Source organism: Carya illinoinensis, chromosome 10 (assembly GCF_018687715.1).
Source record: "Carya illinoinensis cultivar Pawnee chromosome 10, C.illinoinensisPawnee_v1, whole genome shotgun sequence".
NCBI classification, from domain to species: Eukaryota; Viridiplantae; Streptophyta; class Magnoliopsida; order Fagales; family Juglandaceae; genus Carya; species Carya illinoinensis.
This window is the reverse complement of record NC_056761.1, coordinates 29,379,436-29,393,912: the sequence shown is the minus strand read 5'-3', so window position 1 is coordinate 29,393,912 and position 14,477 is coordinate 29,379,436. Positions and strand designations below refer to the sequence as shown.

Here is a 14,477-nt window from a genome sequence, read left to right as displayed (position 1 = left end):
CATGAGGCCACAACAACTGTGGAGTATGTATTTACACGTAGAATACATGGGGCCACAACAACTGTGGAGTATGTATTTTTAAATGTTAAGTCAAGATTGTGTAGAATACATGGGGCCACAACAACTGTGGAGTATGTATTTAACTACAATTGTGATGCGTAAAATACATGGGGCCACAACAACTGTGGAGTATGTATTTTTCATGTTAAGTCAAGTTTGTGTAGAATACATGGGGCCACAACAACTGTGGAGTATGTATTTTTAATGTTAAGTCAAGTTTGTGTAGAATACATGGGGCCACAACAACTGTGGAGTATGTATTTACACGTAGAATACATGGGGCCACAACAACTGTGGAGTATGTATTTTTCATGTTAATTCAAGTTTCAGAGCAAGTTCATGCTAAGTCAAGTTTCAGATCAAGTTCATGTCAAGTCAAGTTCAGTTCATGATTCAATTTAAGCTATGTCAATTATGCTATGTTGTACGCTAAGTTATGCTTTAATTACTTATGAATTTGATTATGCATTTATGCTTTTACTGCCATACATGTATCATTAGTCTGTATGGAAGTTTTTTGTTAACTTGCTGAGATTTGTAATCAAATCTCACTTTGGTAGTCCCAACTACCATTCCCCCCGAATGGTAGATCTTGTTACAGGACCTGAAGGAGAATCAGGAGCTGATCAACTAGACACAGTTGACTAAGTGACGGTGCGACATAAATGTTGATATAGTAATTAACGTAAATTACTACTTGTACGATTGAGTTGCATCTCTACTACTTTTTGGATCATAACCATTTTGGACTAGTGTTGTGATCTTAGTTGTTCAATGGATTTTTATGTATGAAGTATGTTTTAAGCATTTGGGATATTTTCAATTTGGTGCATAGTATTGCTAAAGAAAAAATTTATCCGCTGCGAATATTGCATATTGTTAGATGCATGTTAGGAATATTGCATCTTATATGTCATGAACGGGGGCAGGTAACCTTGTGTTGCATGTCTTGACGCTTCAAATGTCCGTCCGATCCCAAACGGAATTTGGGGGCGTCACAATTATTGTAGCTAAAAGTTACAAAATTTGTTAATGGCTAATCCATTGCAAGTAAATTTTGTATCTCATAGTTAAAAAGTACACTTACTTTTGGATATAGATAATCCAATGAGATTGCTCTTAGTTGATCGCTGATCAAAATTTTTACTTTTTATTTAATGATTAAAAATGTAATTTTTAGTGTATTAATATATATTTTTATTTTTAAAAAATATTTAAATATATTAAAAAAATAAAAAAAAATGCCTTGATGACATAGAAGCCTGACCAGAAATGTTAGCAGAAGAGAAAAGAAAAACAACCACTCTACTAAATAAGATGATGACATATTCGCCCTACTTATATAATATTTTATCTATTTTTAATTGCGAACGTAAGAATTGTATTAGATTTTATGAAATTTTGAATTTTATATTTTTCTTTTGTAACAAAATAAGGAAAAAGAAATTCAATTAAAAATTATTTAAATTGTAAGAGAAAATTATCTTTTTGAGCCAAAAGAAGATTCTTTAAAAAACATTCATCTCCTTTTGTCAATTGAGATCTTGAAAGGTTGTATCACAATTTTCAAAAGTAATTTGATGATGGGAATGATACCTAATTAAAATATATATATATATATATATATGATGACATTGACAAAGGATAAAAGGAGATACATTTCTTGAGAGATGGGTAATTATAATAGGGAAAATGTTAAACCCACCGCTCGAAGTTGAGGGCTACTGCTGCCAATTTTTATTTTATTTTTTTGACTTTTTTTAACTTGATAATTAAAAAAGTATTTTATAATTATATTATGAATTTTTTTAAAAATTATATTTAAAATATATATATATATAATAATAAAAACACACTTTTATACCAGCCATAACTGCCCGCTCCCGCTAGAAGCGGTGACCGGAACTGGGAGCCGTACCTGCAAGGCCACTCTTATGATAGTAGGATCAAAGATGTCATGGAATGGGGCAATATCAGTCGCTATCCAACTAGCGCAAGATGATGCGAGCAGTTCTATGATTTCCTTATCCTTTGAAATGATTGATGGCTTCTTTTTATTCTTTTATCAATAATTAAATTGTAGCTCTTTTTGTTTACATTTGTTTAAAATATATATATATATATTAAAAAAGATGCAAGTTATTTTATTTTTTATATTTTGATAAATAATAATAAAAAATTTGTAGGACCTAAAATGTCACACTAAGGTCCACTTTAAATAAAAAAATTTTTATTTTATTTTATTATTATAATTTTTTAAAATTTTATATAAAATATAATAAATAATTTAACTTCTTTAAATATTAAAATTATAATAATACTAAAAAATAATATTATAACAATCTTTAATTTAACTTTTCACTTTTACCTTACTTCATTTTATTTTGATTCACAATCAAAATGATACCTCAACGAGCACCACTTATCATAACATGGTATTATTACCCTCCAATCATATGTTGTCACATCTTATGCTGTCACCATGTCGTAACATATTTTTTTAAAAATATAAAATAAGAAATTTATAAATTAATTTTTAGAAAGCTTCATTAAAAATTTCAAAAGATGTGAACTTATAACAAAAACTAAAATGAAGGAAAAGTTACCGTATAGGTACCTACCCATATAGGACTGTTCAAAAATTTCAATGACATTCCGAATGAGCTATGAGGCTCTAACTCCAACTCCAATTGGTAAAAAATTCATAACGACGTCGTATTAAGTTCAATTACTAACACTACTGTTATTTTATTTTCTTTTTAGAGCAAGTGCATATTATATAAAACGGTTTTACACAGTTCGGATCATAACTCACACTATTACAGACTAGTAGATCAGGGTGCATCTTTTCCATTTTGAAACCAACAAGAATGGTGGGGATAGAGATATGGGATATACTTCCAGACAAATTAGTGGAAGCAGCCCACATCAATTATGATCTTGATTGTATTTTTCTTAAACTAGCTCTAGCTTTCAAAGGAGTTTAAGAGTAGTCAAGTGTCTCTAGCTAGCTATGTGCTCCATCGTCTAGTCAGCACAATTTTCTGATGCCTCAACCGCATCTAATGCGCGCCACTTGTGAATCTCTAGCAATTGTGATTTTCTTTATAAACTTGGCTTTAGCTTCTCTGATGCCTGTGTACGTTGTGGCTTCACCTTAGTTTGAGTTTTGAGCTTTGATAAAGCTGGTTAAAACAAAAATTATAGCACCATCCTCTGATTTGCATACAGTTGCAGTAGTATTGCCTGTACTCCTTACTACTAAAACAAAAGTTAGCAAATAATGGCCTTTTGGTATAGCCGTCCAATTCAGAGGGTTAGTCAATTGCTTATTACCCCATGCTTCCCTATGATCTTTGAAATTTTTTAGGGCACAATCTACAAAAATTTTCATTGTTGGTTTGATGGACTCATGTACAATCTTATTTCTTAAGCACCAGATGTTATCCATGGCAACAATGGAAAAAAATTGGAACTGATGCTCTTCACTAGAGGGAATATTTAGATAACTAGGAGGGGCTATAGAACACATTCAATCCAATTAGTAACCCCTTGATCCACAAAGCATGGAATATTTAAGGGCCAAGGAGAGAGTCTTTAAAGAACTCTTGAGAAAGTGCACTTAAGGAACAAATGTGTGGGAGTTTCCTCCTCAGAGTTGCAGATGGGGCAAGTAGTTTGACTCTCATTTAAGGCAAGATAGGTTTTTAGCAAGGATTTGGACGGGATAATATTGTTTAGGACTTTCCAAGTGAACAATCTTCGCCTGTCCTGTACTCTAAGTTTCCAAACCTTTTTCCACATTCTAGACGGTAATATGAGAATGATGCTAAGTGGTATTTGAGATGATTGTTGCATATGCAGCTTTAACAATGAATTTTCCAGGAGCATTATTAAGCCAAACCAGCCTATCCCCCCTCAGATGGAAGTTACTTTGAGCAAGAGGTATTTTTGTTTTTTTTTTTAATCTCATTTACTGTGTTTTGATGGAATAGGGCTTGGAATAAGAGTGTGTTCCACCTTCTTGGTTCCTCTAGAGTCAGTTCAGAAACAACAACGGATGGATCTTTATGAATGGAATTAGATTGAGGAGTGGGAAGGACGGAAAGTTGAGTTGGTATCCAAGGGTCCCTCTAAACTCTAGTATTTGTGCCATTACTTATATGGTAGCAGGCATTGCACTTCAGAAGATCTCTCCGTTTTAGAATACCTTTTCAAAACCATGAATAAGATACTTTTGGGGTGATTTGTAAGAAAGAGGGATTTTTCATATATTTTTTTTCCAGGGTTGACTTCCAAATAGAGGTGCTTCCATTTATCATTTGCCAACTAAGTTTGCAGATAAGGGCTTTGTTAAAATTGGAGGTCAACCTTAGACCCAGACCTCCCATAGCTTTTGGCCGGCAAATTGATTTCCAAGCTTTTGATTTTGGAGTGAAACTATGTGTTTTATTTGGTTTGAACCCCCACTAGAACTTCATAAAGGATTGATCAATATGCTTTGACATAGATTTTGGAATCCAAAGGGTTGATATAATGCAAGTGGGAATGGCACTAGCAACTGATCATATAAGAGTAGTTATGCCTGCTTGGGATAATAGTTTGGATTTCCAGGTTGTTAGTTTCTTGGAGATATTCTCTTGAATGTCCTCAAAATGAATCTTCTTTGATGCCGTGAAAGACAAAGGGATACCTATGTATTTTATTCTTGAAGAAGCAACTTTGAAGCCTAGAATCTCTTTGATATCCCTTTTGATTTGAGTAAGGGTGTTGTTGCTGTATTGAATGGAAGACTTTCTCGAGTGCACTTGCTGTCCAGACCATGATGAGTATTTCTCAATGCAATTTAGGAAAGATTGGGCATTTTGTGTGGTTGCTGAGCCAAAGAGAATCATGTCATTAGCAAAAAGAACTTGTGTAAGGGTAAGACTAGATCTGCTGATACTTATGCCTTTCAAATTACCAAGATTATCCTTTTTAGCAATAAATTTAGAAAGGATTTCTGTACCCATTATAAATAGAATAGGGGAGGGAGGATCTTATTGTCTCAGCCCTATAGAAGGATGAAAAAACCCTTTTGGACTACCATTGATAATAACAGAGAAGGCGATTGTGGATATGCATTCCTTTATCCAATTAACCCAAGTATGTTTGAAACCTATGCATTTAAGGAGGTTAATGATGAAGCCTCATTCCATGAAATCAAAGGCTTTTTTCTATATCAATTTTAACAGCCATAAGACTTTCCTTTCCTTTTTTCCTCTTCAAATGATGAAAGACGTCATGTGCAAGGATTGTATTTTCCCGAATCAACCTCCCAGACACAAAGGTTGTTTGTTGAGGTGAAATGATTTTGGGTAGAATGGATTTGAGTCTGTTTACTAGGATTTTTGAAATGATCTTGTAGTAAACATTTGAGAGATTAATTGCCTAAACCGGTGGACAGTATTTGGGTTTTTAGTCTTTGCAATTAGGGAGATATGAGTGTGATTAAGCTCCTTGAGCAATTTCCCATGAATGAAGAAGGTTTTAATAACTACAATCACATATGTTTTGACAATGTCTCATTAGTGCTTATAGAATAAACTAGTAAAGCCATCGGGACAAGGAGACTTTGAGGAGGGTGTTTTCTTTAGAGTGGAGATACTTTCTTCTTCATCAATTGGGATCTCACAGAGGAAGCTGTTATCCAACTCATAGATTTTTTAAGGAAATAACTCAATCAGGTGAGAAGATGGGGTTGAATGAGCTATGTATATTTTGGAAGTGATCCAAAAAAAGATTTTGAATATCAGTGGGATCACTAGTCCATTGGTTTGGATTTTTTTTTAGGCTCTCAATGGAGTTTCTCCTTCTACTGTGATACCCTGTATTTTAGTATATTTTAATTGAATGATTATTTAATTTAATTTAATATTGGATCTCTTGTTTTAAATTTATCGGATTTCTCGTTGGATTTATTTTATAATTTTTAAGTCGTGAAATTTATTTTGATGTGTTTTCTTAATATTAATTATTATTTTACATTTAAATTGCACTTTAATTTAAATTAGTTTACTGTTGCACTTTAAATTATTGTGTTGTTGGATTTTTATTTATTATTTTATTTTAACTGGTCATTGCGTTTAAATTATTTTATTCAGCTTATTATTTTGAAATTCTTTTCGTTGAATCAATTTTGTGACTTAAGTTGTGAGGACTGTACCCCATTTCTTTCTCTTCCTTTTTCTTTTTCTCCTCTCTTTATTTTCTCATTTTTTTCTCTTTTTCCTTCCTTCCTTTTCTTCTTTCTCCCCTACTTCTCCTGCTCGCGAGCACCTCCCTTTCCGTTTCTCACCGTGCACATCCTGCCCCCAACCTGCCATCGTGCGCCATCACCATCCGTCACCACCCAACCCATAAGCTCCACCACCCTCTGGTGATCTCCCCCACCCCAACTTCACTTCTCCATGCTCTCTCTCTCTCTCTCTCTCTCTCTCTCTCTCTCTCTCTCTCTCTCTCTCTCTCTCTCTCTCTCTCTCTCTCTCTCTCTCTCTCTCTCTCTCTCTCTCTCTCTCCGCTAGCCGTGTGAAACCCATTCTAGTTGTGAGTTTTTGCACCGCCCGTTGCCGTCGTCGTCGCTCCCATTTCCTTCCCCACCAACCGGCGACCTCAACCTCTCATTGTTAGCCCCTCCCACACAGCCGGGTTTTTGCGCCACCTGTTGCCGTCGTCGTCGCTCCCATCTCCTTTCCCACCAATTGGCGACCTCAACCTCTCATTGTTAGCCCCTCCCACACAGCCAAACTCTTCCACGCACGGCTTCAAGCCGCGAGGTCTTAGTGTCCTCACGCCGCCATTGCGCCACCTTAGGCCACCACCCGTTCACCACTTCACCACTAGCCTTCCAACAACCTAATCTACCTATCCTCAACCCCGATCCTTCACCTTTGAAGCCCCTTGAGCTACATCTCCGATTTATGCCTTTTGGCCTCCAACTGCCACCCACGTTGCCACCCATGGCCAACCACCACTACCACTAGCTTCATCAACACTCCTAAGCCATTCCCTATCCATTCCAAGTCTTCGTTTGTTCTCCATTCAAAAGTTGAGTTTTTGATACCCACGACCCTTGCCCATTTTGCACTGTTACGTTATTGTGCCGCCACCTCTTGCACCTCTTTGATCCTCCAAAAATTATAGTAGAGCATTGTAATTATTTTTGAATGAACCTTTTCAAATTTAAATATATTTTGTACTAACAAATCTTTTATGATCTGGTTGGTTGTGCTGGATGTTGAGTCCAAGGAGTTTGGAGGTCGGTTGGATTGGAGGATGGAGTTGTTTAATTGATTGGATTATGCTGGGATTTGTTGGCTGTTGAATATATTTGTGTCGTGTCATATATATTGCATAATTGCACGCATGTTCATGTTTGTAAAGAAACTAAATTTTCGCATAATTGCATGTATATTCATGTGTATATTTGAAAACTGAATTTTCATGTGATAAATGATTTTGGGTATGTTTGAAATGAACGAATTGAACAGTTTGAAAGAGAGTTGTTATAGGGATGGTGGTAAGCAGGGACGGTGGTAGAGTCTTGCCTGTGATTCCTGCTTACAGTGCACGCGGTAGGATTAGTGGTAAGCAAGAACTGTGGTTGAGTCCTGCCTATGATTCCCACATATGGTGCACGCAGTAGGGATGATGGTAAGTAAGGATGGTGGTAGAGTCCTGCTTGTGATTCTTGGCTACAGTGCTCTGATAGATTGAAAGAGAGGTAAAAGGAACTGTAGGGATGGTGGCAAGCAGAGACAGTGGTAGAGTCCCGCCTGTGATTCATACCTACGGTGCATGCGGTAGGGATGATGATAGAGTCTTGTCTGTGATTTCCACCTATGGTACACGCAGTAGGGATGGTGGTAAGCAAGGATAGTGGTAGAGTCTTGCCTGCGATTCCTGCCTATAGTGTTAATTGGATATTTGGGCCATTTTCTAGAAAAATGGCTGGGTATTGGATAAATGGTTTTATGTGGATCTTTTTTGGGAAAATGGTAGATTTCTATGTGGGTTGTTTTATGGGAAAATGAAGGATATGTTTTAATGGATTTGTTTTTGGGCCAAATGAGATTTTTGCGTGCGTTATAAAATAATCATTTTCGGGAAAAATGACATTTTTGGGTCTCATGCATATTTCATTATATGCATGCATATTTGTTGTTGCACTAATGTATTTTTATCTCTTGGGCTGTTTGGTCTATTATTTACTTATGGTACCGTTTCATGGTACTGTAGATTTTGATGTAGATGAGGATGCAAAGCTTGAGGATGCAGTTTTGCCGAAAGAGTGATCGGAGATCACTTTCTCGTGGGATGGGATTTATGTCCCGCTTTTGGTTATTATATTTTGGTTTATATATGTTTTAATCAAATAACTGTAATATCTTTTAAAAAGCTTATATTTAAGTGAATCTGAATTTAACAATTCTGGTACTTAGTTGACTGATTTTAACTTATCCGCTGCATCTTTTGTCTTACACGTGTTGCATGTGCACACACTTAACACTTGTCGTTGGGGTGTATGACCCATATTGTCATCATCCTAATGCCTCAATTCCTACTTTTATGTACGTGGGAGCTGAGGACGTCACATCTACTCATAGTGGTTGACATGTGAAAAAATTTTGCATTCAAATCAGTATTAATAAGCCATTGAAGTCTAGATTTTTGGCGCCAAATGATTTCTTCCCTTCTCAGCATCTCATTGAGATTTGCTTTTAATTCCCCTTCCCAGAGAGTGGATTTGTGTGTTGGTTCATTTGACTGGATGAGAGAGAGTGATTGAGGGACTTGAATTTGGGTGGGAGAGGCACTGCCATTACCTCCGCGCTGTATAGTTAGTCAATGCTAGTGAATAGCTAGTCCACTAAGGATGATACTCCCATTTTTTTGGCCATCTCCTCGTATTTGTCCATGAGGCCACATAACTCATGGTGCATCTGCCATCTTTCTTCCTCAATCGCGTCCATTCCCATTGTGCTCTATGATTCAACGTGCTTGTTTTGGCTTGGTTCAATGTCTTCTACTGCTCTGCCATTTCCCTTCCTCAAGGTTTCATTCTCCTATCGAAGTTTCTCCACTTTTGTCGTCAGTGTCTTGACCACGCATTCCCTAAAGACTGCAGGTTTGAATCATGTCCATGCCGTCTTAGAAAGGATAAGCAACTACCTCCTAGAAGGGAAACAGTTCTGCTAGAAAAGGATCAATGAACCTTGCTTCCGTGCTCCTTGATGATTCTTTTTGTCAACGGGTAGTTTGTCAACATATTGTGGCCGGCATACGAATGACACATTATTCACAAAAATCCCACAAACTGTGCCACTGTTTGTGAAGTGTTTTGTAACCCTGACTAGCTTCTCATACTCATGGTACAGACTTGTGAGACAATAGCAAGTGAGGGTTTGGGGTGTGTGTGTGTGTGTGACACCTACGATGTCAAAGTTAGTGTATAATGCGATGGTATAGAATGGAGAGGAAAGGAAAGGAATCGAAGAAGAGGAAGATCCTTTACCTAAGCCTAGAGGCCGGTTTATATACCTAGCCAAGGTGGTCTCCTATTTACTGTTGCCAAGTTGTTCACGCGCCGTACTAGATGCCACACACATGGCAAGGCAACTACCTGCTACCTCATTGACTATGCCACCACATTAAATGTTGGCATGTCCTTATTTGCGTCTGCTCCCTACAATAGGCGGGGAAAGTGTGCCCACTATCCAAATTCCTAGACAGAGGTTTGGCTCTAGTCGTCATCATCGCTTGTGGCTGTCTCTGTACAATTAATGAGACGTGATCTCCTGCAAGGTGCGTAGGCAGTGGTACATGTGGGTCGTTCTGACGGTCCTCTTCACCCTGACATGTACCTTGTGGGTGGGCCCGAATCTTCCCCTACTACACATGTAGAGTTGGGCTGGACGCGCCCTAGGAGGGCCTATGGCCTTTGAGAGTAGGAATTCGCTCAGCCCGCCAAAGGAGAAATGCCCTTCCCGGTAATAATCCCATCATTTCTCGTGTCATTTTCCTTCTTCAATAAATGGACGTGAGCTGCGTAGAATTCAGTAGCTATCGATCGATTGTATTAATGTAATACGAAAGATCCGATCAAAAGAGAATTGATTGAGCGCAAAGATGGCCGGCCGGGGCTCGAGTCGAGGGTCTTTTTCTCATCAAGACGTAATATTAATACTACCGACTAGAAATGTAATATTTTATCAAAGTCATCAATAAGAGCTTCAGCAATGCATGCATGAGAAACGCACATACATTGTTAAGTCAAAAGTGTGCATACGTATACATACACACATAAATATATATATATGTACCATTTTTAAAGTACGCTGCATGCACTTTTAGACTTTGCAAGAGCCACTTTTCTTGTATCTTGAGCACATCATCCTCAGATATGAAACACTAATTTTGCAATTTTAAATTAAAAATGATGTTGAGAAACACATATACATTGTACGTCAAGTCAAAACTATATATATACATATACATATATGCACCATTTTTAAAGTACGTTTCATGCACGTTTAGACTTTGCAAGAGCCACTTTTCCTGTATCATGAGCACGTACATCATCCTCATATATGAAATACTAATTTTGCAATTTTAAATTAAAAATGATGTTAAGAGCTTAATACATCTAAAGTTTGAATGTCTCATTAGTACTCCTTTAACCTTTGTGGCTGGCGAAAGGTAGTCAGTCGTCTTTTCATTACATATATTCTGACCCCAAACGGTTGGCTGGCTGTTTAAACTTGGAAAAGCCAAAAAACTGTACTTTTTTTTTTTTTTTCATGAACTAGAAATTTGAATAGTTGCTTTAATTCTCATAATATCAAGGCATATATATTGTAATTCTTAGGTGTATGCAAAAACCCTATTCAAGGATTTCAGATCCTACTCCGCACTGTCAGAGTCGGAGGTGAAGCATTTTTTTCTTATCAACTACGACTCCGAGCTCCGACATCATTAACCATATGTTATAAATATATATTAACTCAATACAATTATTTTATATAGTAATGATATATATATATATATATAACATATACTTATGTTCAATATTATACTAGTAGAAGTTTTAATATATATGTCATAATATATTATGTACGTATGTGTATATATTCAGTACTATTAAGTACCAGTTATAAGGATATATTGAATATTGAATCATGTACTATTACTATTTTATACTATGTATATATATTAATCTACTAGATACTTAATATTAAATGTATGTTATATAAAAAGATTTCTTGGACGTTAAAACTAGGTTCCGAAATCTACTCCATTTTAAGGAGTCAGAGACAAAGCAGATTCTATAAAAATATCTGAAGGTGAGTACGTAAGAGGCCGAATTCGGCCTCGATTAAGTCGGAGTTGGAATATTAATATTTTTGAATTCCGACTCGGACAATATCGATGCTTACCCTAATAATTTTAAATTTTATTATATTTTTGGTAATCTAGCATTGTCTTCATGTCGTCACCCAACGCATGGTTCTGCACGTTCGGTAATGGTGATTAATTAATTATAATACGAATCGACAATAAACCTAACTATATAAGTCCACTGATTATAATAACTTTTATAGGTACGCATAGGCTAGTTGGCACCAACCGAGGCCATTACAATACAAATAAATTGAATTGATGTGAATCATATAATATTTAATATTATAGCAATTTCTTTAAATTAGATTATATAATTTAAGATTTAATAAAATAATATTTAACAACAAATTGGCTATTGATAACTGCATATAGAGCTTTTATTAATATTAAAATTAATACAAAATTGAAGTCGTAAATGGACAAAGAAGAACCAACCACCGGTCCACCAAAACCAACTGAACCGAACCCAACAACCGAACCGGCCGAAAACCAGCCGGCTACCACAAGTGCACAACCTTAACTCAAGGCTATATGGTTCCAAATTTTCTACTGCTACTACTCGATCTATTACGTCTACTCTACTGATAATCGTCCTCATCCGTAAATTCACATATCTTGTTTTTTATTTTATTTTTATGTTTGTGTATTATAATCAAAACTATTCACAGGATGAAGTTTGCGTGTTATTCACATAACAGAACAAGCATTGGGGTTCTCGTCGCTGAACATCTGAGGAGCATGCATCGGGTGGTTTGCTGCCACCATATACCCATGATTTACGTTACCATATGGTCCATATCCTTGATCAACCACATATCCCTGATTTACGTATCCTTGGTTTCCATACCCAGGATGAACTACCATCGGGTAATTCTGTACCATCGGGTAATTCTGTGCGTATGCGTGTCCATCATTCCAGTACATGGGAGCTTGGTATGGGTACCCATGGTACTCCATCTTGCTCACCTCCACCTTTGCCGCTGCACCTTCCTCTTTCTTCCCACCGTCTCCGCCGCCACCTCCGGCCGCTGCTGCTTCTTTCTCTTTCTTCTCTCCGCCGCCACCTCCAGCCGCTGCTGCTTCTTTCTCTTTCTTCTCTCCGCCGCCACCTCCGGCCGCTGCTGCTTCTTTCTCTTTCTTTTCACCGCCGCCGCCGCCGGAGGCTACTTTCTCTTTCTCTTTCTCTTTCTTGTCGCCACCTCCACCGGCTTCTTTTGGCTTCTGATCTCCGCCTCCATCCTTCTTTGGCGGGACCACGTCGACGCTCCTCTTCAGCTTCGCCTTGAGGTAAGGAACCAGTGCTTTCACGTCCATGGTGCCCTTCACAGTTACTAGGTCCTTCTCTTTGTCTATATCCACGTTCTGAACTCCTGCATATCATTTTTTTTTTTTTTAACTAATTGTTAGTTGGTTCAAAAGAATCAAAACGTACCAGAAAAAATAAAAGAAGTAAAATTATTATTATTATTATTATTTTACTTACATAGAGAAATTAATTAAACTCGATCATTAATTTAAATTATAGCCGTAATAAAATATTGATTGATTTGTCTAAAAAAATAATTATGGAAGCAGGGGGTTCAGTTAGTGGCCTGACCGCCGAATTTGGATCATAAAATATTGATTGATTTGTCTAAAAAAATAATTAGGATAGCAGGGGGTTCAGTTAGTGATCTGACCGCCGAATTTGGAGACGATCTTCCGGATTTTTTGGATGCAACCGTCACAATGCACTCTGATCTTGAAAACCGCCGTACTCTGCACCAACGAAATTCACGCGAGCCGGCAACGGAGCATGTTAGTTACTACCAACGGGCAACTGCGTGTATACATGATACGTACCTCTTTTGGCTTCTTATCGTCTGACTTCTTATCTTCTTCCTTCTTTTGCGCTTTTGCTTCCGGCTTCTTATCACCGCCGCCGTCTTTCTTCGGCGGTGCAGAGACGATCTCCACCTTCTTCTTCGTCTTCTGCTCTAGCGTCTCCTTGATCGCCGACGGGTCTGCTTTCCCCGTCACCGTCAATTTGTTTGCCTCACAATCTGTCTTCACTTGTTCAACACCTACATAATCAACATAAAACAACGCCTATCATCAGAAACAAAGTTCGTGCCTACAATTGGCGATGAAAGAAACCTATATATATATATAACGTCGAATTTTGATTTGTATTGTATAAAATGTCGCTAAAATAATTGGTGAACTTTGTATGCGTACCATCGATATTGCGAACGGCTCTCTTGACTTTCCTGGCGCAGCCCTCGCAATGCAAGTCCATCTTAAAAACGGCGGCGACTTTGCCGTCGTCTTTTTTGTCTGCGGGCTTCTTCTCCCCCTCATTCTTGCCTCCCTGATCTTTCTGGTTCCCAAAATGAAAAAGCAAATGTTAATCATACAGAACGTAACATATAAAGGATCAAAATTAACGACGGAAGAGAGTATATCGATCAGGCAAAGCTTGGAGATGCAGAGACTTTGGACTAACCTCAGCACCCATTGGTAATTTTATAAGAATGAATTGTGGGTTATTGAAGTGAAGAGTGCCAACTGGGAGGCAGAGCTGGGTTTATATAGAGGAAACTGGGGGACCGGCCAGTATGTATGTATGGATGATATGTATGGGGATGGATGGATGGACAGATGGACAGATGGATGGATGGATGGATGGATATATGGGGAGGGGTTGAATTTTAATAATGTTATAAATACGAATAGAGATGGTGAGTGAGTCAGCAGGGGTGGGCAGGGCCTGAAACTCAGAACTGCCCAGGGAAGCGGACGAATAAGGTTGTCCTCGTCCGGGAGTGAATCGTCGAAGTCTAGATTAAACGCGGAAAAGGGAAAGGGAAAGGGAAAGGGACAGGGAGGTATCGACTCTCAGCGTTGCGGGCAGGGTAAGTTCGTTTTTCATTGAAAAACTGCGTACTACTCGTGTCGTCATGAAAAATGTGGTACTTTTCTTCCCGTTTGACTATGGT

At 37.6% G+C, this 14,477-nt stretch overlaps 1 protein-coding gene across 2 annotated transcripts; it reads right to left on the bottom strand.

The window, feature by feature from the left end:
- Positions 1-11,847: 11,847 nt before the first annotated feature.
- LOC122278009 (heavy metal-associated isoprenylated plant protein 6-like) lies at positions 11,848-14,144 on the bottom strand. 2 transcript variants are annotated; one of them, XM_043088053.1, is made up of 6 exons: positions 13,985-14,144; positions 13,717-13,858; positions 13,342-13,562; positions 13,179-13,257; positions 12,648-12,869; positions 11,848-12,596 (listed from the first exon to the last, which is right to left on the bottom strand). In XM_043088053.1, the coding sequence occupies exons 1-6, from the start codon at positions 13,994-13,996 to the stop codon at positions 12,187-12,189; spliced, it is 1,086 nt and encodes a 361-aa protein (XP_042943987.1). In that variant the 5' UTR covers positions 13,997-14,144; the 3' UTR covers positions 11,848-12,186. The 2 variants fall into 2 exon arrangements, with proteins under 2 accessions (XP_042943987.1, XP_042943986.1); XM_043088052.1 differs by having other exon boundaries at positions 11,848-12,869.
- Between the last annotated feature and the right edge of the window lie 333 nt (positions 14,145-14,477).